The 24,059-nt window shown below is 43.7% G+C and overlaps 2 protein-coding genes across 2 annotated transcripts; both read right to left on the reverse strand.

The window, feature by feature from the left end:
* Positions 1-539: 539 nt before the first annotated feature.
* LOC118794878 lies at positions 540-9,720 on the reverse strand. The gene is made up of 9 exons (XM_036553168.1): positions 9,605-9,720; positions 8,183-8,807; positions 7,877-8,076; positions 4,774-4,967; positions 3,712-3,811; positions 2,779-3,123; positions 1,962-2,118; positions 1,507-1,634; positions 540-1,122 (listed from the first exon to the last, which is right to left on the reverse strand). Exons 2-9 carry the CDS (start codon positions 8,709-8,711, stop codon positions 763-765), a joined length of 2,013 nt encoding a protein of 670 aa, XP_036409061.1. The 5' UTR covers positions 8,712-8,807; positions 9,605-9,720; the 3' UTR covers positions 540-762.
* A 1,510-nt stretch (positions 9,721-11,230) lies between these two features.
* Positions 11,231-23,093, reverse strand: LOC118794084 (glycylpeptide N-tetradecanoyltransferase 1-like). Its single transcript, XM_036552230.1, has 12 exons — positions 22,978-23,093; positions 19,272-19,380; positions 18,919-19,063; positions 18,622-18,740; positions 18,440-18,531; positions 17,468-17,584; positions 17,079-17,249; positions 16,352-16,460; positions 15,645-15,815; positions 14,896-15,063; positions 13,964-14,101; positions 11,231-13,453 (listed from the first exon to the last, which is right to left on the reverse strand). Exons 1-12 carry the CDS (start codon positions 23,085-23,087, stop codon positions 13,433-13,435), a joined length of 1,470 nt encoding a protein of 489 aa, XP_036408123.1. The 5' UTR covers positions 23,088-23,093; the 3' UTR covers positions 11,231-13,432.
* Positions 23,094-24,059: the final 966 nt, after the last annotated feature.

Raw genomic sequence — 24,059 nt, forward strand, 5'->3', positions numbered from 1 at the left:
AAGATTAGTGTCTGAATGAAAATTATATTTTAATTGTTATAGCTATGACGCCAGATCAACAGTTAAGTACCACTGTAATTTTCTTACTGCTAACAGTAAAGAAGAGCTACAGAATCTATTTCTTTGATTTTCTTGTTTGTTTAAAGCTTGCCAGGCCTATAATTTCTATTCATTCATGTTCTGTACATTACTGCATTTTTTTAAAATACAACAAAATAAACAATACAGTTTGTATCTGGATTCCATATAGTACTATTGTTTGGTTTTGCTATTTTGTGCATAGTCTCCCCCATTGTTCCACAGCAGTTCAATACATAAATGGCATTAAGTCACTACATGAAACATCTGTAATACCACTGTTAAGTCTTATTTTAACATATATAATCAAATAATGGACAAGGTTAAAACGTAACAATCCAGAGCACCACAAAGCAGACTTTCAGTGACTAAATGACCAAATCCAACCATTTTATACCAGTTAAAATAAACAGGCTTCATAAAAAACCAGGATTTCACTTGAAAGTTTTCTAAGGGCCTATTTATACTAGCCAACACCGGAAAACTGCAACTCACTGTAATACACTGATGGAAAACCTTGCAGTATATATTAATTCCATATTTCAAGTGCCTACAATACACTAATCGTAATTACAAAATAATCCTCCAGCAACAATCCAGAGGGAAGAGGCAAAGAAATGCGACAAGAGGAACAGAACCAGGTAAGTCACAAAGGTGAGCTCAAGTCGCACAGCGGGCGTTCTGTCAGGAGAGCGCGTGAAGCCGTGACACCAGTTCCAGCACTTTCGACCTCTTGCCACTGGCGGTGCTGTGGGGCTTCTCTATGCCGTACAAGTGCTCCAGGAAGCTGTAGAGGGAGCTCAACTGCATGGGGTAGCCCAAGTTGAAGACCCGCAGGAATTTGAAGAGCTTGTCAACCGCACTGATCAAGCTGTCCTCCAGAAGGGGCACCGCCACCCGCTCGGCGGGGGCCAAGATGTAGAGCTGCCGACCGGGGGTGTCCAGGGGCCCCATGCTAAGAATGTACGGCTTGGCCTGGTCGCTCAGCGCCGGACCTTCTGGGGGACCCGGGTCACAGAACAGTGAGGACACCTTGGTGTCCACCTGCCAGGGAAAAGCAGACATAATGACAAAAGAGGTCAGCCTTCAGTTTGAACTTCATCCCTTTCAACCTTAAAGTTATGTCTGGTAATGGTGGGTCACTTTGTTTCAACAATTATTGTTATTTCTCTTTCCCTTCCCTATTGTTCTCCTCAATTTTACCTTATTCACAGTGCTTTACACTGAATGTCTACCCTTGTGTAAATCTCATGCAGACAATATTGTAAACTATAACCTTAAAATGGCAGCTATACACTTTTTACTCAGCAGTTTTCCATGGCAGGGAGCTCAAATGTCAACTAAAATGTGGTGAGTGTCAACAGCTTTAAGAGCTACTGTGTACAAACTAACAAGAACTCCACATGAAGAGCAGGAAGAGGAACTCACAGGGGCGAAATCCACCAGGTAGCGGATGGCATGCTTGATGCTGCACTTGGTGGGCAGGGAGGCTCTGCCGGTGTTGGTCGGAGGCAGCAAATGGATCAGCACTTTCAGCATGGTAAGAGTGCAGGCATCTGCAGGGACAGGCACCATCTAGTCAAGGCGTCAGTCTCACAGGCGAGTTACAACAAAGAGTCATTCTCCAAACAGCACCTGTCGTTCAGTTTTATTATCTAAATATGCTTGAAGTCAATGACACACTCATAAGAAACGGTGAAAGGTGTACATCAGCTGCGCAGGCAGTAAATAAATTAACGCTTCCATCGGTTGATGTTTTTGGTGAAGGGTGGAGAGTGCAATCAACCCTGCTGCTTTGTGCTCTAGCACCAAACTGAGACGCATGTGTTACAGAGTTATTAGCTCGTTTTTGAAACCGCCGCAAGGACTGGTCCCATCCTCACCTCCCTGCTGGGACCCGGCCTGCTGGAGAAGCGCAGCGATCTCTGGGTGCTTCTCCCGCTCAGCGATCTGGCGCACTTTTGTCAGCACACAGGAGGACCACTTGGTCAGGAAGGCATCCCCTTTCCCTGGAAACATCTTCTCAAACTCCAGGTCAATCTGGTCATGGGAACATTAATGATTCTAATCAGACATAAAGACAAGCTATTTCAGGTCATTTATAAAACTTCATTCGTAGAGTGTAAAAAAATGACACTCAAGGTCAATCCATACAAAGCCATGCTTATTTAGTGAGTGTGAGCATTGGATTATGCCTGCATGTCCCTTAGGGCCACCAGCCTTAAGTTGTGTAACTTCCTCTTTGGCCACTCTCCTGGCCAGGGAGGGTCAACCAGTTGTTCCTGTCTTGATGCATTACTTCTTGGAAAGCAGTTATGCAACACCTCCCACATATGCTGCTAGGGTGTGCTTTAACCCCAGATGGAAGTCCAGAGTTTGGGCTGAAGTAATCTTACTTGTCATCAGCGCTAGAGAAAAATATTGCTTAAGATAACCAATTGAACTTTCCCCTCAAGCTTCCCAACACTTCTTTAGAGGGGGAATCTAAAAGGCATTGCTGCTATGCACCTCGAATGTTGTAATTTCACTGCTCTTTATCCCTTTCTTCCACCACCAGACTATGACTACATACTGGGACAGCATTCACCAATACAAGTCTGAGGGTGTGACACTCCTAACACCTCGCCCCCCGAAATGAGCATAGCTTCTCGCATCAACTGAAACTACTAACAGCGCTGTTTCCACGACGACCATCCTCACCGTGGAGGGAACGTCCAGGAAGCGGGGGTACTCCGCCAGGACGGCACTGACGCTGGGCCGCTTGCTGCTCATCCACTTCCGGCGGGCAGCGAAGGTGCGCTCCATGCCGCTGCGGATGGTGGGCAGGTTCTTGCTCAGCGGGCGGGTCTTCTTCATCAGGGCCACCCACTTGCGGGTCTCCTCGCTGGCCTGCTCCTCGGACTTGGGCTTGGGGTCGGCCAGGCCCAGCTCCGCGCGCCGCCGCTTCAGCACGTACTTCTTCTTGTCGGCCTCCAGGGTGCGCCGGAAGTTGCGCAGCCGCGTCTCGATGTAGCCCGTCCGCGACATGGGGTCGTAAAGGTGCTCCTGCAAAGTTACAGCCACAGCAGACGGGCTCAGCGTTCACACTGACTGAAATGAAACTGTTACTGTGCACGGACTGGTCTGCAGTGAAAAACAGCATTTACATTACTGTATCTTACTGTCATTTAGCAGACGTTCTAATCCAGAGTGACTCACATACGTTATAATTTCACATATTATCCATTTATACAGCTGAGGCAATCCTGGGATAAGTACCTTGCCCAAGGGTACAATGGCAGTGCCCCAGCGGGGAATCAAACTGGCAACCTTTTGGTTACAAGCCCTGCAGCTTACCGCTATACTACACTGCCACCCATTTACCAACAACTGTGGTGGCTATTGAAGATCCACAGGTTTCTGGCCCTTATTCTGACTCATGACTTCATTACTTAAAGAGAGTTATTGTCTGGATTTGATTGTGGGTTACCTGTTCCTAGTTTAAACACATTTCCACACTCAGGCGATGCCACAGCTAATCAACAGATGTCTGTATCAACAAACTAAAAAGAGCATGAGGTCCCTCAAGGGCAGAAACACGTCAGCTAAGTTTTGGAGTCTTGACACAGAGTATATAAGATGAAGTTCACTCACAATGCCGTTGATCCCAGCTGAAGGCACACACAGCCTGAGGGCGGGGAAAAGCTCCACGATGTGCTCAGCCAACATGGTCTTCTGTGCAGAGGTGGGGTAGCTGCCAGAACAAGGAGAGAAGCGTCTGACAAACACAGCACAGCCTGTGCAACACCCCTTTCCTGCTGTTTTCCTGAAAAAAATGGCCTCCTGGACCATGTATGCTGCTGCCAGTTTTCCACTGCATTCTTTGCTGAGTCACTCGAGAATCAGCTGCGGAACCAAATTCTGGTGTAGGCCTGGTTACAAGCAGATCTGAGGGAGGGTTAGGCAGGCAGCTGGTGTCACAACTGCTTTGACGGAGTGTCAGTCTTTGTCAATGCTGCTGGTACACGGGAAATGTCGGATTATTTTGACAGATATTCTGTGATGCGTAGCTATCCATTTACTAGATATCAACAGGCTGCATGTCCAAACTGCTCTGTAACATTTGTTTGTGCATATCAAACACTTATCTGTGCTTACTCTTTTATTGTTGGTGAATAACAACTATACTTTAGCAATGTGAAACTTAACATTCACCACAGAAAATACTGGTAGCTGTAAACATGCTCAAACAACAGGGACGAAAACAAAATATAACAAACCTGAGCTGCTTTTTTTACATATGTTAGTGAGGCTGGTACTACAGAGCTTGAAAAAGGAAGGCTTGAAATCTTTTTTAATTAGAAATGATAAATCTTATAAATTACATTTTGTAATCTTTGTAAGTAACTGAAATATCATTCTTTCTATTCAGATGTGGGTGATGCCATGTGTTGCAGGTAGCGCAGTAAAAACTAAGCAAGCATAGTCAGCCCAGCCAAAATACGCTCCAGCAATAAGAAAGGACCATTAATCCCTCACTGCCATTAGACCCAGAGTGATCTCCAATTACTACATAAAAACCAGACAAACCTTAAATTCACCTCACCATTCATTCATTTTTTTTTTTTTTACAAAAGACTGGAGCGTAAAGCAGAGGCAGAGGATGCTCCAATAACGTGAGACGTTTAAACGAAAAGAGAAGCACGAGGCCCGTACAAGCCGAACTCATCCATGATGAAGGACACGGCGAACTTGATGAGCTTCCGGCGGGACAGCTCGCACAGGCAGCCATCCCTCTCGTACTCCCGGATCACCTCCGGGCAGAGGCGCTCCAGCCAGAGGCGCAGCTGCTCCACGTAGTTCTGCGGCCCGAACTCCACCGGCGGGCCAGCCTCCCCCGTCTCCCCGCACTGAGAATGGAAGTGGGACACACAGTCAAGGATCTGGTTCCCAACAACTTTTCTCACTATTTCTTCATGAACTAACCAGATTCTGTGAATGACTATCTGCCTTTGAACTTCATCTCAATATGATGTAGGCCGAATTTAGTTTCCTTCTTCTAAACACCATCAAATCAAATGACTGAGGAACATAACGTGCTCCATTAAGATTTAAGCCTAGGGCAGTCAGGTATTATCAGAATTAAAACCTACATGGGGAGTGGTCCCATATGACAAGCATCGAGAACTAAAGATAATCAACTTCCACTCACTAATAAGATTTCATCAGAATTTCACAAATGTACACACACCAACACAATGGTTGTAATAATGTGAACAGAGCACTGAAGTACTATGAGCTGCAGCAGCAAAAGAATCCACCCAACCAACAAAACAACCAATAAACACAGGAAGATTACTTCATTTGCTCAGCCTCCATGTGGTGTAAAGGGAAATTGTGGACATGAGTCTGATCTCCAACACGAGCCTGTTTAATCTTGTTACTATGATTTCAAAGTAAATTACTTTGAATAACACCATTTGAAAATGTTGTATTTATCAGTTTGCTTGCTTAAGAAATTATAAATAAAAGATATTTCCCTTTGGATAAAAGCAACAGAGACAAAAACGCACCCACTGGACTTTATTCAATACAAACATTAAATCAAACACTGTGAAACAAACCGTACAGAACCACACAATAAGAAATACGGCAAGTGTGTATCTAATTGCAGAGCGTTCAGACAGGTGCCACGATTATCTCTACATTTGATAACATTCTACAGAGTCCAGGATTCTGCAGATCACTGTGAAACCCTGTCTGCTCTCTTCTCTTCTCTCTCCTGTCCAGAAACAGTCAGATATAGTTCTTTACACATCCCCACATTCTGCACAGGCAGGCACATGAATGGCTTTCTGGGTAAAATGCTGGGATTTTAGTAGTCGTGTATTCTATACCTGTTGAAGACAAAAAAAGCATAAGTTATTATATTGTACATATTCTTTTAAGATATTAAATTAACATCAAAGCTGGAAAGCAAATAAAACTGGCTAATGTGGCCTCAGCTTTGATATCATGGAGATGGAAGAACTCTCATCAACTAGGCCTATGTCTTTGGGTGATCTATTGCTGCCTCTAAGTGGACAAAATGTAAAGTGTCAAACAACAATTTCTTTAGAATCAGATGGCAATCAATTCTAAATTCTAATTTACTGCCAATCCCTACTTCAAAATCAAAAAATGGCACTCAATTATAGAAGCACCTCACACAGCCATGTTAAATATAGTCTTTCATACTGAGATCATGAACAACTGATGAAAGCGATTTTTGCTTCATAATAACAAACCAAGCGTATGCCTATTTCCATCACTCAAGTGAGACTTCCCAACTTCATTTTTTCTCTCTAGAACATTTTTTTTTTTTTGCCTTGATGGGTATTACTCACTGATTATTTTCTTCTGATCTTCCCGTGACCTTCTTTCAAAAGCACTTTCAGCTTTGCTGCATGTTCCATTAACAGGCTCTTCAGTGTGCAATTCTGTATCACTCTTTTCAGGGACTGTCTCTCCGGTGTTGAGGGTTTCGGTGGTATGAACTGCCCTTCATTCATCGTGAGTGCTGGCTGCTTCATACAGTATGAGCTTGAAAGGGCGAGGGGGGAGGGGGGGGGGGGGGGTGCTGGCTAAGAGATCTTTCATGATGGAAGAACTGCAGTCTTTGGAGGATGGTGTAAAGTTCACCACCTCTTTTAATGTCCCCTTTCTTTGCTGTTTCTTTCTTCGCAGGTCCCTTCTTGTCAGGTGTCATGGTATGTATTGGGGTGTGTTAATATTTGCCTCCAAATTTCAGAGGATAACTAAAACAGAAACATTCAATTATGACGGGACCATAGTTTTGGGTCATTTTTACTTAAGGAACATCTATGAGTAAGTGTTAATATTGTACTATTGTATAATTATGTTATTTAATATAAAATTGTATTGCTTCTATAAGTAGTACATTAATAAAAAAATGGATATGGAATGGATATTCAATATGAATGAATAGTATACATGAATGCATATACAGTATGTATGTTGTTAAACAAGTAAGAAACAGGCAGTCCTGTAGGTATAGGTATTTTCAAATGAGTTAATCAGTTAGCAAAAAATTGACTTTGGACCTTGCATCTTGACATTATTCCATATGTTCAGATGTTTTATTTCCAGAGACACATCGAGAGTGTAACTGAACAGCCCATATTCTGTATTTTATTATTAATGTACACTGACTAAATTAATATAAAATTTGAGGAAAGTATGAGCAGCTTTGATGTAAAAGTATCACAATGACTCAAAACAACTGTGAAAACAATTACCTTCCTTGTCTTGTTTTGGCAAGGCAATGCACACTCACTGTTGCGCAACTTCTTCACTTAGCATCTTGGAAAGAAAAAAATTTCATTAAAATGGAAATATTATACATGAATATTAAATAAATAAATGTAAAAAAAAATGTCTGATGGCAGAAAATATATAGACACATCAAATTATATATGCATTTATCCGGTCTTTATTTAAAAGCAACTGGCCTAAATAACTAGCTTGGGAAAATATAGCTAGCTAACAGCTACATAAAATAAAAAATATCTGATGAATTTTGCACTCACCAGCTGCTCCCTCGCCGTATCCGACAGATCACAGAAAAGGAACACTGCTTCGGAGACGTTTCTTCACTCAGTTCTGGAAACGCTGAATGCTGAATAACGTGAAAGCGACCGGCTACTGCAAACATGGGAACCCCTACGTATGACGTCACTTCCTTCGTTGGGTGGTTTCTGCTGCCGCTACACCCTTCAAAAAACCCACAGCGTGTGCTGAGCTGATGCAGAAGACCCACCTCACCACCAAGGGGCAGCACGGGAGCCTCCTCTACCATAGCAGAGGTCTGCGCATCGGGGAGCTCCTTCTTGACGTCACCTGGGCTGAACGGAGGCAGGTGGTCCCGCGGCTCGGAGGCGTCCAGCTCGGACATCTCCTCCTCCAGGGGCACAGTGATGATCTTCAGGTCCCGGCCGTGTAACAGGTACTCATCGGCATCTGGGTGCAAGGAAAGAAACGACACCAATCACATCGCACCATATGCATTTCCATCTTGGATAAGCAGCTGTCCGTCATGTCACTGCTTTTGACAACTAGTACTTACAGTGTGCCGTCCCTCCCTCGTCTATGAGGGACACGCCCTCACTGTGCTCCGCCTTGTACACCCTGTTCATCAGCTCCCAGTCTGTCGGGAGCCCCATGTCCTGCCCGTCCTCAAAGTCCTCCACGGTGGGTCCAGCGGACACCATGTCGAAGGGGTCAGGAAATCCCCCGCAGTCGCCCTGCTCCACCAGCACAGGGGGCTCCGACACTCCCCCATTGTTGACGGGCTTCTGAGCGCCGCCGCCAGTCCGGCTCAGTGAGCTCTTACTGGCCTTCTTACCGAGCCCCAGCTCCGCGTCGGAGAAGCCCCCGCCGCCCACCCTCCAGTCACCCCCACTGGCCTCCAGACGCAGCTTCAGGCTCTGGGTCTCCTGGTCCCTCTCGGCGCTGGCGCCCTGCAGAGCCCCCAGCTGACCCCCCAGCAGTCGGACCGTCTCACACAGGACGGTCTCCACGGCGGTCCGTACCGCCTCCTCGATCGTCCCGCCCAGCTGCGCCCGCAGGAAGCTGACAGATAGGTGGACGTCCATCTCAAACTTGTCTGTTGCCAGCGTGCCCCTTGGTCTCTCTCCCGCAGTGACCGCAACCTAAAAACTCGCTCACTGACTCAGACAAGGGAGGGAGTCCTAAAACACAACCAGCAATGGAGAGCATGAAGGACCATTCGGGAACCAGCTCCTGCCTAGCAACAGACACACAAAATGCCCATATACAGTCACAAAGACACTTCACTCTCAGACACAGTGATCTGTATAATTATATGTTAGGCAGGTTATTTTCAATCAACACAACAGATACAAAAATATATTGGACTCACTGACATACAGCATGTCAACCTACAAATGCTTAAAAAGGAGAACTAGTACATTAATTTCAATTTCAAATTAAGGTATCCTAAGAGAGAAATTGGAAAATACTGTGCTGACTGCATATTTTGATTGCCAATAATATTACAGGCTTGCTGACTGTCTTACTAACATAATCGAGTAAAGTGATTTACCAGTGAGTTTGCAGAGACTTTAATTCATAAGACATCTGGCTTGCAAGGACTTCATCTGTAGTTCTCCAGCTAGTCTAATATGGTTAGCCCACATAAATCTAAAGAGAACCGTTAGACTATACCTATTAGCTCGCTATCTTACTAGATAAAATTTTCAGCACGCCAATGGTATGAAGCTCCAATATTAGGTGAAATTCGAAGCTATTCGAAGCGAGAGCAACCATCGACAACGAGTAGTTAACTAACATTACCAATCAAGCTAAAAGCCGACAATTCTATCAATACACCGAGACAAGCAGCTAGCGTTAGCCAAACTAGATCGCTAGCTATATCAGCCAACAATCGCTATTGACGACGGGAAACTAGCCACTAGCTACTTTGTTTACATATCAAAACACAATCGGTTTTGACGGTTATCCATACCCGGTAATCTCGAATGTGACAGAACAACGGTGAAACTCCAACTTAATGCAAGCATCAATACATTTAATGAAATAACCGGAGAGGTTTGAATGCATAAATTCGTCGCTTTTTTACACTTTACGTCCCATGAATAACGCGTCACCTGTTAAGTCATCAGAAAATGCGGAGGGTAGCTAGTGCATTGTGGAAATTGTATGCTGCGTGTGGCCCTCGCATCGCCGGCAGTCACGTATTCCCTTATCTTTCCCTTACCATCTCTAACGATGAGTTCCTCAGAGACACGATTTCCTGAAATTATTCATTTTCAGAGTGAAATACCATAATAATTTCAGAGGGGGTACTTATACTACATGGAACAATCTAGTGTTAAACTGCACCGCTGTTGTAAACCTCTTGATTAAAATCTTTTCATGAGGTAGCTTATAAAGAATACATGCAAATGTTGAGCAGCATCAGCGTAAACACTGCAAGGGGAAAACCCCGTGTCATTAAGGTCATAGGTCCTTAAGGATGGTTAAGTAATCAGGCGTTATTGTCAACAAATGTTGCATGGTTGACATTGTCGGGGTAATGCGGTTGTATGAGGCTGTGGAGTACTGTTCCTAAAAACCGAAATACCAAGGTGTCTAACTGCAGTTGATCATTGAGAGTATTTTTGGTCTGACCACAAAAACACAGCCCTTGGAACTTAATTTTCATGTTTGTTCACTCATCATCCAAAATACAGGCCATGAAATTGCTTAATAATGTTAAAAAATCCACGAAAGGATTCTGGTCATACTCACATGAATGCTGAGCCCTACTGACAACAGACTTTCAGTGTTGAATAAAAAAAAAAACAACTCCTCCTCAGCTATGGACAGGATGACGGATTAACAATAGTCATATTTTTAGCTGTAGGTGTAAGATTTTCTTGACTTCTGCCTGCTAGATTGTGAAGGCTATGAAGAAAAAAATGTACTAGACTGCAATTTGTCACAAAGGAAAAGCTTTTCTCACTCAAGGTGGAAAGACACAGCCTTGGTAACAAGAGTGCTATATTGTGAACGCAGGCTTTCAGAGCATGGCAGGAGCATTGTCCTTTCACAATCACAACGGTTAAGAACTCTCATTGAGAAAAGTGATTTACCAATAGAGATATATCAGTATTGTTGGAAGATTGTTTCAGCTACTGATGTTTTAAACTGACCATGGTCAGACTGCCAAACACACTTGGGTTGTCAAATAACTGCTTGAATGTTTCCTTTAGAACTAGGGGCAGTTAAATTCCAGAAGCTGGAACAACATCCCTACAGAGACCTCTGTATCTGAACTGAACAGCATAAAATCCTCCTGTTAAGTTTTGAATTAAATAGAGTGTGGGTGTGTTACAGCGTCCAATTCAAAGAATTGTACCTTCTGTTTACACAATGAATACTGAAACCAAAGTACATATAGCTTTACACATTGTCTCAATCCTACTAAAATGTGATTGACATGACAGAAAGGTAAATGCTGTTCTGTGTTTATTTGCAAACACAGCTATTTATTACAAATGTCACTAATCAAGTTTCAGTCTGTCTCAGAATATGCTCATGGATCATATAATTTGTCCCTTAGGAAGCATTTAGGCTAAAACCTGTTTTAAACATTTATTTAATTGCAACAGTGCTTGTTTGTCCCCCACAAAAGAGTTCTGATTACAGTAACATTGCTTTGCGATGTGTATACATTTGAAAATCGCATAAGTCCAACACCAGTAACACAGATTTGACGAGCTGTCCATACAATTCAATGCAAGGTGGTCTCCAAAAGATATGGACAGGAAAGGTTACAGGAGCAACATCCAAAGGAGACCAGGTCCACTGTAATTCCAACCAGTGCTTAATTTTACCTATCCACCTGCCGCCACCCCCCAATTTGTGAACCAAGAGCTGGAAAAGTTACCCCACATGCCCTTAAGCCCTTACTTTGGGAATTTGAAATGACACCCCCCAAATGTGGTCAAATAAGACCTCGACCTTGGCAAAGTCATGACTTTGGGGGAGGGATCTCTGGAACATAACACAACTAATGCTGAACTCATTTCTGATCAACCTCCTACACAGGAGGTGGAAACAATGCACCCACATGCCATTTTGCATTTTTATAAATCATACAAATACAAATACTGATCACACATAACACTTGCCAACAGTCTACAATTATCAACTATCAATTGAACACAAAGCAAACCAATGTGGGTAGAAGCTAGGAACTCGTATCTACTGCTAAATAAATTACGAAAAAAAACAAAAAACTACATGAACACTACACAATCACCACACAAAACTAAATGATCACCGTCTGCAAAACTACAGTACTCAAACACACAGTAATGAATTAGTCTGGAGGCGTACATAGTCACGTGCTACACTTTGGTAAAGCTGAGAGTAACACTGCCATTTGATGATTCTTAGAAGATGCATTCCAGAGTTTGCTGTTCCTTTGCCCCTCCCTCTCACAGGTCCTGGAAAGCTTTGGGGAGACCATGTCAATGGGTATGAACACTCACCGAAGGCTTAAGGGCTTCAGGGATAACTTTGGAACATAGCCACAGTATACGTGCAGCTCCACTATTTAGATTGCCAGGTGAGATGCCCAGCAATGTGTTAATCCAGCTGTCTTTCAGGCATTTTTGATTTGCTGTAACGCTAACTACAATTAAATGTGAATGGATTCTAGAATGCAGAGACCAAACCAAACCTCGCAGCACTTCTAAGCTTTTATTTTTTTACACATGACCCTGCACTTCACTTTTGCTTTTCCCCTTTAGCCTGGATGACTCCTTTATCCTCCATTTTCTTATTTTTTACAAAAAGACACTTTCAGCATGCTGTATGCTGCATTCACTGCTCAACCCCTTATACCCTCACCCACCCACCAACCACCAAATCATCCCTCTCATACTTAAGTAGCACAAATACCCACATAAAAACTCCTCCTACAACACAGCCCCCACCCCGCTCTCCTCCCTTCCCATTCCAAACCAGTGTCAACCAGTCTATTCAGGTCCAGGTCCATTTACTGGTTGAACTGGTTTGAAAACAGAACATCTGGATGGGCAATGAAATCAGTGACACAGGTGGGAAAAAAAGGGAAAAAAAAAGTTCACTCCTTCGTCCATTCAGTGAAAAAGGCCTCTGTTCCTTTTACATTCAGCCACAGACTAACACATGTGTTAATGGGAGTGGAGTGACAGAGAGCATATGGGTTAAGACCTCGTAAAGAAATGAAAGGAAAACATTTACAAAAGCCCTTGTATTGTGTCCACTTTGGATATTTATTTAATGTATTTATTTCTCTTTTTATTGTTTTGATTATTTTTTATTCTAAAACTTGCTCTGAGGAAGAGGACAGTATTTTGCAAAAGCATTTCCAACTATGGAAAAAAATGGTTTCGGCTCTTGTACAAGTGTTTGTTTCTGCTTGTGTGGTGAGTTACCCTTGTTTGTGTGTAGTGAAAGCTGTTGCGTGTGTGTGTGTGTGTGTGTGTGTGTGTGTGTGTGTGTGTGTGCGTGCATGTGGGTGGTTCAATAGTTTCAGTCTTCAGTTGCTGTTGTATGGGATGGAAAATACAATGGCTTTAGCTCCATGCGAGGGGGGTGAAGGGACTGAAGGGGGCAACCTACCCTGCCCACACCCCATCCCCCCCCCCCGGCTGACAGCAGCAGTGCAGGTCAAAGTCATAGGTCAAAATTAAAAATGGGCGGTGGGTTTCTCTTTCCTGAAGAGGAAAGTCCATCAATCCATTAGCCAGGTGATTAAGTGCGTGGCATCGTCTCCTGTTCTGGCGGTGGTACAAGTACATCACTGCAGTACCAAGCCCACCTGAAAACAACAGCACACAGCCTTCAGTTAGACTGATTCCAGGTTGCACTCACTTACATGCAGATAGTTCAGTCTCCCTCCGCAAGGGGCACAGAGTATAGTATACCACAGGAACTACTGCACTTTTAATACACAGCACAGTCTAGTAGAGTGATTCATAATTAAGGGTTAAAAAAAAAATACTGGTTCACTTACAGCATCCGCCCACATTTTAAGTAAATGCTGGTTTGAATGCCTCCACTGTGAGAACACCCAGGAGCACTGACCTCAGTGAAATTTTTTTAGGTGGAAACCCAACACATCTTTTTTCATTACTAAGCCGATTATTTCTACTGTACACAGAAAACAAACATTTGATAAATGAAAGTACTAGACCCGTTACTCTAAAAGAAATTACTGTGCACACATTTAATCAGAAACATGTCTAATGTTATATTTGGCATTGCCATAATCAGCAGATGCTGCACAGCCTCTGACACAATAATACTGCTGCTGATGGCCATCATTTACCTTCTCAGATCCCATGCTGGGGCACTTCCAATTGTACAGATAATACTGCAGATTCCCATCCCCAATGCCAAACTTGAGCTTCTCCAAGAAAGTCTTGTTCTCCATCAGGTCAAGAGCATTGAAGACATCAAACCCTTTCTAAACATTGAGATAAAAGAGACAGGGAGAGGGGGTAGGCAGGTGAGAGGTACATTCTCAAAGCTACAAGGGAGACTGACAATTTTCCTCAAGTGAAGATCTGTGAGAAAGCCATGCATTCTCAGATACCTTGCAGATGCCATGCAACCATCTTTTCCTCACTCAGTGGTAATTTACATGACATTGGTGTAAGCCAATTAGAAACACATTTCAAAATAAACACATACTAAGCATATAATGATACGGTAAGTATTACAGATCAACTGTCAATCTAATACAAATTCATAAATAAAATGTCATTCATACTAAATTAACAGCAAACAGCAAAGTTATTTCTAATACGCTGGAAATTAAGCTGTAACATCATGAACATGCTACTAATAAACTAATATTGTGTTCGGTTACATATGTTCAAAGATATTTCTTACTATACATTTTTTCCAGCATCTGACATTTTTCAAATGGTATGTTGGCAATGTTGGGTTTATGGCTGGTATTTTTCAAGAGCGGTGTTAAATGTTGCCCCAGTTACCACTGTGACGCTCTAAAATTCCATATGGGTCACTCTAAAGGGTACACGGCTAGTGGCCCGCCTATGGCGTTATGTTGACAGACGTTCATTTATGAACCCATTATAGGAGGTAAGGTGAGGAGCATCACATTCAATTCTAAATTTAAGGTGAAGGTGCACTTTAACATCCAGTGCCATGTGTCACATTTTTAAATAGCTCAACCTGCACCAACTTCCAGTGGGGTAAACAGAGGAACTAAAGGTGTTCTGCTGCGAGTCTCACCGATTTGGCCAGGATGAGGGCGTCCCCCATGAGGTCCAGCAGGGGGGTGGTGGTGTGCACATTGTAGAAGGAGTAGGCCGCCTTCAGGCTGCGGTGCACCGGGTGGTTCATGATGGTGGAGGGCAGGGTGTAGAAGCTGAGGAAGTCCGTCACCACACCCTCAGAGTTCTGCGGGGGAGACAGTCTCCCTGATCAGCATTCACCTTTATCAGCAGTCATTTGCAACTACCGCCACTCATTTGACTAGTGCTTTGCACATCTATGGGAGGTGAAACCCTGGGGTGCAAAAGCTCTTAGACAGAAAGTGTTCCTATTTATCTATTCTTTCTTTTCTAACTTGGCTACTATCTTTGCTGGATTCACTTCTGTCATAGCTTATACCTTGCCTGTCCAACTGCTGAAACTTGGTCACGCTGCGCTTCAAATGTTGTTAACTCTTTATGTGGCTTTTTGCTTGTGTTGTACTCTGCCTCGCTTGTAAGTACCTCGAGATAAAAGAGGCTGTCAAATGAATAAATGTAAATGTTCTCTTTTGTGCTGGAAGTCACTCTGGATAAGCTGCTAAATGACTGTAATGTAATGTAATGTAAAGTACATTAGTATTATGGTAAATTCTAATGTTGTAAGGATCTCCTTCATTTCTGTGCAGAGAAGAACTCCGCCCCTGGTGGGGGGTGGAATAATCACGCTGTGTGGCAGACGCTACCAAAGCATATCAGACGATCTCTACAAAGTGCCAGCGGGCTGACCTCCACCAGGTAGGTGTCGATGATGTTCTCCTGGGGCACGAGCCAGTGCTCCACCTCGTCCAGGCTCATGACAGGCACCAGGTTGAACTGCCGCAGGTACTCCTGGAAGAGCCTGTGCACCGCAGGCACGTCTTTCCGGGTCATTGGCCTCAGGCCTGCCGTCTTTGGGGTCTGGGGGCACAAGTGGGGGCAAATATCATTGAGATCATGATAGTTAGGATCAGGACATATCTGTTCCCAGTTTGACTGAGCACTGTGGTACAATGGCAACGGGTTCATATAATGCTCTCACTCATTGATTTGAATGAATACTGCTTTCAAAGAAGCACAGAAAGGATTTGAATGTCTAAGCCAAATTAATTTTCTTCAAGCTGGGTTTTCTTCAGTGATTAGTACCATACAAGGGGGTCACTGCATTCAAATTCCAACCATTTTTTCATTGTTTGTGCAACACTGTAAACAATCAAAGACCATACCATAAGCTGTGAGTGATCCACATAATTTTTTAAAATCACATTGTCTGATTCATACTGGAGAACTGTCTAGTTTAGAAAGGAAGGATGCATTCTCTCCCATTGCTTTTGATCACTATATGCACTTGAGAATTCTATCATTATTTCTAGTAGAGTGCACTACACAATGGAGAGAAGGAGAAGAGGAGAGAAGGAAGGCCAGCAGGGGGCACAAGCGACACCTGGTTCACTGACCTCAGGCAGGCGGTACAGTTTCATGGTGCGTTGCATAGTCATGTTCCGGCTCAGGTGCGAGAACTTCACCTCGATCAGTTTGCGTGGGTTCAAAGAGCGGTGCCAGTACCTGCCCACACAAACACATGTACAGATATACCTTACATGCCTCTGTAGTCCCAACACATGTACACATACAGCTTAAACACATTTAGAGTCCCAATACATACACATGCACACACACTTTAGATGCCTGCAGAGCCACATCACATGAACACAGATACATTACATGCCTTTAGAGTTCCAACACGTGTACAGAGATACCTTGAACAAGTTTAGAGTCCCAACATGTATACAAGTACATTACACCTTATATTACATTACAATACTGGCATTTAGTAGACGTTCTTATCCAGAGCAACTAGCATAGGTTACAATTTTTACATGCTATCCATTTATACAGCTAGATATTTATTGAGGCAAACCTTTCCCAAGGCTACAGCAGCAGTGCACCAGTGGTGAACCAAACCCGCACCCTTTTGGTCATGCGCCTTGCTTCTTACCACTATGCTTCCCCTTACATGCATGTATAAATACACCTATAACTTCTCAGTCCCAGATGCGTGTACAGACACTTTAAATGTGTTTAGAATCCCAATTAATTCTGTTAAGATTTCACTTGACCAGACAACAGGGGCAAGACAGAGCTTGTGCTTATCTGCTTATGCGTATAATAAGCAGCACCCACCTGCAGGTTCCAACGGGCTTGGGCAGCACCACGCCCGCGGTGTAGACAGCCTGGAAGATTCCCTCCAGGTTGACCCGTCTGGTGATCTCTCGGATGAGGACCGGCGCCACTCGCTTGGAGCGCAGCTTCTTGTGGACGCACAGGAAGTTTATCTCCACCATCTTCTTCTCTCTGTGAGGGGGGAGATGCAGGGACGGCAGACCCGCAGACCCTTAACACTAAATAATAATGCTAAACGCTGAATGCTAAATAATAGTAAATAATGCTTTTTTTCACAAACAGACACAACACAATAGATGGATGAAATTATTCAATTATTCATTACAGAAAGACAACAGAGGCCTGTTCCATTTTTCTACAGACTGTAAGAGATGGAGTGCGATACTGACATGTCGTAGATGCGTATGTTAGCCGGGATGGCGCTGATGAAGCCCACCAGCTTCTGGTTGGAGTTCACCCGCACCCCACAGTGCCACTGCGGCAGCCAGCCTGGAGGACGCAGGGCCCTGGAGCAAAGGAGGGGAAGAAACACAGAGGAATACAAGAAATGGTCATTACATCTACGGCACCCCATCAATAGGCCTGACTCAAAGGGTATATTTCACCAAAAGAGTGTACATTACTTGTCATCTTGAATACTCTGGTTTGTTCAAATCTTGAGTGGGATCACTGTAACCACAATGTTAATATTCAATAAAATCAGACAGTGCAAAGCATTTGCTGCAGGGCTGGTTTATATAATTTCTAACTGTTAATGTTGATCAAGGATGTTACTAGTTTTCCCATGCTGACATGGACTTGAAACATGACATCTGTTCATACCACAAGCCTGTGCATGCATAATAGTTTTGTCCTGATAGAGAGGCTGCCATAGCCTCCAGCACTGTACAGCAATACAAATACTTCAGTATTTCTGATTCATTTTAATCTAAATTTGAGAACTTGCAGTGTCAGTGTCAGTATCAGTATCATTCCAAGAAATGAGAATCACTGACAGTCTGGCAAGGAAGAAGCACAGACGACAAGAGATGAGTATTAGCAACATGCTCACCCCTGCCATGTGCGAACCCCCCGCCCCACCCCCTGCCTGCCAAACCCCCATACCTACACCATCATTGAATGTTGTTCAAAAAAAAAAAAAAGACTAGAAAGCAAAAATTAACATATTGTAAGACAGAATACCATGAAAATACCAAGAATCATCAGCAGCTAGTTGCTAAACTTGCAAACCGAGAAGTCATTTGTCATCTTCCTTAGTCATCTGTCTGACTGACTTATTAGGTCTCGATGGATGATGCAAATGAACACCAACGGACCTGGCCACACCCCTGTTAACTTCAACAGACAGCAGCCGTACTCACCATAGGAGGAACTCTGGGGAGTAGTCAAAGCGGAACATGTTGTCATCATCCTCCACGTAGTTCTCATTCAAAAGGGTGTAAAGCTCTTTCAGCTGGCAAAGGAAGGGCGAGAAAACAGTGAATTTAGAAAGAGACTGACACCTCAGAGGAGTCTCACGTGAAAGATGGGGGTGGCTGCTCACCACGGTCGGGTCGCCCAAGTCCAGGGCGTCCCAAGAGAAGCCCTGTGGGAGGCTGTAGGGTTCCTCGCGGATGTTGGCTTTGTCGGGCTCTATGCAGCCATGTGACGTCACCATCTCCCCTGAAAAGAACCACCAAATCAGACCCGGCCAACTGCATGTCCCCATTAAAACTTAATATAGTCGGTGTTATATTTCTAGATTTAGATTATTTTCACTTTACTTATGCTTATTTTACCATCCACATCCCCAAAACCAGGAACTGACCCCATTTCCCCCTCCTACCACTGGATTTCATACCTAGCTTGGGGACAGGCTGTGTGTCCCAGAATTGATAGCTACGGCGGCTGGCCTCCTCCATGGTTTTGGCAGGACCCTGGCCAACAGAGAACAGCTCGATAGCCTTCTGGATCTCCTGCAGCTTGTCTGCTGGCAGCGAATTCACCTTGAGAAAGAGGCCACAAGGCAACTTGTCAGGACATGCACATACACATGGTAACACAAAGACAGAAACAAGCAGACAGTCAAACGCACCCCAATCGGAAAACGCTTACCACACCCAACACATTCTGGTCCCCTTTCTCACCCAATCCATCATTCGTCTGCAATCTGCATGAACATATAGAGTATAAAATCACGTGCACTAGCCTCACCTTGGGCAGCGTGTCCTGCGCCGAATCTTTGCCTCCAGCTTTGTCTTTTTTCTTCTTCTGTTTCTTCTTTTTTTTCTTGGCACCGCTGTCGTCCCCTGGGCTCTTGTCACTTGAGGCAGACGAAAGCAAACATTCTCAGTGACAAGTTTTCCCAAAGCTAGAATTCACCAATGCATGAGACCCCCCCCCCAATCCATATATACAAGCACAATTAATGGGGGAAAAAATGCAACTCTGCCATTTTGCAGTCCATCATCTGCAACTGACAACAGAAACCAATCAGTAACCACTTTCTGTTTGACTCCTGGTCTTCCAGTTTCTATGATGCTCTACCTTAACTGGGGCAACTGCAAAGCAGAAGCAGAAACCTGTCCTGTGCATGTCATCCCTGCCCTACACAAAGACCCCCCGGTGTGCTTGGCTATCAGCCAAACAGCTGAGCTAAAGTGGAGGCACATGGACAGCTGAATGTGTTCCTTCTGCCTCATATACCCAACATTGCATGCAGTGACAGAGGTGAGCTCCTCCTCAAAACAAAGAGTCCTGTGAATGTAAATTTGTACGTTTGACATACAGGGATAAGTGCTTCTTTGTTACAAAGCAAAAATCTTCACCGCTGCGAAATGAAATAACCTTTATGCACAGCGTACGTATCTGTTGCTGGCCACACAAAGAATGGCACACACCACTTCAAATAAAAAGGGGCAAGGCCACCAGTGCAAATTAAAATGTAACTAGTATGTTAACAGCAGACCTTGACTGAACTGTAGTGCAATCTGTACACAGCACAGTCCGCACATCCTCCATTCTCAGCTACAATTGTAGTGTGACTATAACATGAGGAAGGGCTGAGAATGGGTAAGAGCCAATCAAGCGCCAAAAAATGTGCCAAAACACCCAGGACACACTCCTTTTCAGGTCGCCCTTGCAATAGCACGACCTCCACCGAGCCCCTAATGGCTTACTGTGCTAATTCCCAACACAACGTAGGGGGCAAGAGTGGGGGAAAGAGAGAGCCAGCGAGATTGTGCCAAAGCACAGTAGATGCTCTGGCCTTAAGCTCTTACTCTGTGTAGAACAGACCATTCTACAACAATATGACGACCGCTGTTCAAGAAGGTGCAGAAATGAGGCCCACCCCCAACTTAGGTGAGTGGGGTTAAGGAGACAGTGTACTTACAGAGACACAGGCTAATCCCATTAGCATCCAAGGGGGGGAGCGCGGCCGCAGACTGAGCTGCATTTGTAAGGCCAGGACAGATGGTGCATCACATGACCCCAAGAGACGAGAGGATGGGGGCGGGGGGTTGGCGTACAGCGACATTGACAAGAACAATAAACAACAAAGCCAAAGCGTTCAATAGCTGTTCCACAAGCTTCCAGCAGCCACAACCCCCCGCCATCCAGAACCAAATGCATATCCTCAGGCTGTCCAACTGACTGGATCCATGTGTGTTTGTGTTTGTGTCATTGCGCAGAATGGGTGGAATGGCTTGCTCAACAGCACACCTGGGTAACACATATCTACCACAATGGGGATCCACTGAGCAATGTGCATGCACCAAAAGAGGCCAGTGAAACTGTAGAGCAGACCTCACTTCAGCTCATGTATCAGGAGGTGCATTGTAGGACATCATGGGGGAAGAGCACAGACTCCTGGTTTTATATTATATAAAAAAGCACTTCTGCCATAAATGTGCATCTAAAAATACCAAAGAACAGGAAAGATTTTTTTCTGTTTCCTTGCGGAAGAAGAAAACAGTAATACTTTGATGTGTAGGGGTTTCCCAACATTAAATTTTAAAAGACCCTTGGGAGGGTTCTAACATAAGACAAAAACCAAGGAAAGCGTTTGGTTAGACGTACCAGGAGTTTATGAATCTGCTTTAAAGGGTATGTGTGTTGTTACGGTGTGTAAGCAAATACTTTCGGTTCACTTCAGATAATTTTATTTCAAGCTCCAATGAAGCGTGGACTGTGTGGTATCATTATAAGGTAACCTACTGTTACTTGAACTTGTGAACTGCCACAAGCACCTTTAAATTTGCTTAACCTGCAGGTGATGGATTAACAGACCATGGGTTTCCAGTGTTTTGCATATTTTTGAGAATATATCTCACTGCCTAAGTAGAATCATATGTCATTTTCATTTTAACAATGCTGAATTTTGATGAAATGCAAATTATTAAAAAAAAAAAATACTAAAGACACAATAATGATGATTCCTGGCTAAGATATTCAGTAATCAGGCGATGCTAGCAGCCTTGCTGATCTGTGTTGCAAATCCTGTGATGGTTAGGAGAGTTAACCAGACGATAACAGTATAACTATAACAATACTAACACAACAGACGGTTGTAGTGCTTTTTGGAGAAATCACAAAAGTACAAGAAAAAATATTTTGAGTAACTAAATGGCAATAGTCACGATATCTTTAGTTGATGTGAAATTAAGGAAAAGACAAAGACGAAACTCACTAACTACCTGCAGTGTAAATGTGCTGAACACTTCTCCAGTTTAAGATGACTACTACCCTGATAAAACAGTTAATGTTACCCTCTAACAGGAATGCGTGCATGACCTTGACAGAACATCTTATCGTTATGGACTGAAAGATGCTGTTTGAGCAAGGGCCCTAGCTGCTAATCTAATGAAACCCCTTCCCACAACACCAAGCTAGCAACTAACTCGTAGGAAACTAATTTACAATAACTGACACGCACTACGTAGATTGATCTGTAATTTAGGGAATACAAACGTAGCAGCACTGACCAACTAGGTAGTTTAATTTAACTGTGCTCGCGTAAAAGCGAAAGCACCTCGACTCTCACTAGCCATTTAATTAGCTAACTAGGTAGCAAAATTTAATGCTAAGAGTCTAGCTGTCGGTGATACGGTACAGCAAAGATCTTAATTTATAGTTTAATTTTGAGCTAACGTCAGCAAAAATATCAGACGTGCTGCTTTTCAGATGAGCGAGGTCCATCTAGGTACCTTCTTAGCTAGTTACGTTAGCTATCGAGATTCATGTGACGAACGGTGGTGTCTCTGCTGTAGCGTTAGCAAGCTAACTTAGCCAACTAATAAAAGCCTTGTGTTGAAGCCGTGAGAATAAGAAAATGGGGAGTCTGCTATCTTGGTCGTTTTCCAAAGGACAAATTCCGCTTGTTAGCAAACAGATGTGCAAAACACCTTCTGGCAGACTGCAATATTCGAAAATATTAGCTAGCTAGCCAACATACTACTCGCTTACAGCTAACCAGCTGTCATTGATTTTTTTCATTGCCACTCTTTGGAGCATGTTTTTCGTAAATGGCTTTTGCCATATAATGCTCAACGGACAACTCCTGTCGTACAGTTAGCACGCATGCTAGCAATTTCCAATATACTGGAAATGTTGCAAAAGCACATATCACAGCCCGTTTTCTTTATCTTTCAAATTTCTTGAAATCCCGTGCGCTAATATAGAATCATTTGAGGCGAGGAAGCACCAAGACCCACCCATACCAGGAACTGATGCTACTGGGGTCCAATCAGCTTCCAGAGACGACTGTCAATAAATGACTGTCACCAATGCTGTGACAGTAGGGGCGGGCTCCCAAGGTATTAGGTTGCCCCAGCCCAACTATGCAAAAATTCTGTCTTTCAACCTCACCAAAGAGCATGACAAATTTTCTTCTAGACAAAAAAGACGTCTCCTTCTTTACCCATCATTGTAGTGATGCTCTTCATTTTCACAGTCGCTGCAGTGTCCGTGGTCCTCTTCTACCTCCTCTTCTTTCTCCGGCTTCGGTGCTGTCTCATTCTCATCCGCCATCTTTGACCAGGAAGCCAAAAACGTACGGTGCGCCTCGACACCACTGCAACTATTGGTCGCGTGTTGCATTGCCTGCTGGCACATGTAGTTATTCCATGCTGCACATGGCTTTTGGCCATCGCTGTCTGAGCTGTGTGTGAGAGGCAGCATTTACCAACACTTAGTTTTGATGTATAATTCCAGTTACACGTTAGATCATAACTGTTGGCTTGGACCAGACTATCCATTTCTAGATTAAAATGTTCCATGAAAACATGATAAAGATCTTCCGAGATCCACATAGCAGGACTTTTTCTCTACTTCCACCAGAGGTCGCCATAGTAAATCTTATCCGGACGACGTAGACACCGACGTTTTGCAGACACATTTTCGCACAACCCAGAAATTGCCACCGTAGGGTATTTTGTTCTAAAGTGAAGGTCATGTTTAATGCAGATTTGTGAAAGGGTGGCCATAAACAAAGTAAGTAAGCATTTTATTCAACAAATAAATGATTCGTGAGTGAATCTAATTTGTTTTAGCTGAGTAATTACTCTTCCCATGGTTCTGTGACCAGTTAGTGGCCAATGACTTTCTCAGATTTTGCTTATTGAAGCTTCTCTTTTGTATATAAATATCAATTTATCTTTCTCTTCTTGCATTAATGTCACAGCCATCATCTTGGAAAGATGGCTGAAAGTTGAATTTTTCCAGTGAGAGGCCTGCATCAAAACACTGAGCATTTACAGTTTTGAGGCTGTACACTGTGCTTTAAAACCATTTGCAGAAACACCAGTCCCCCAAAAAGTAAATTAATTTAGCAGTAGGACATGGCAGTACTGGCTCCAGGCTGAGTTTCAGAAGTGCATACCCTTGTGTTGGCTAAATAGTGTAATGTGGTCATACCTTCAAGTCTCCTTGAATGAAAAATAGTAAAGGATGTTCAACCATGATACGTGATAGGAAATCTATCCTAAATTGGCGTGGCATAGG

This window comes from Megalops cyprinoides, chromosome 19, assembly GCF_013368585.1.
Source record: "Megalops cyprinoides isolate fMegCyp1 chromosome 19, fMegCyp1.pri, whole genome shotgun sequence".
NCBI classification, from domain to species: domain Eukaryota; kingdom Metazoa; phylum Chordata; class Actinopteri; order Elopiformes; family Megalopidae; genus Megalops; species Megalops cyprinoides.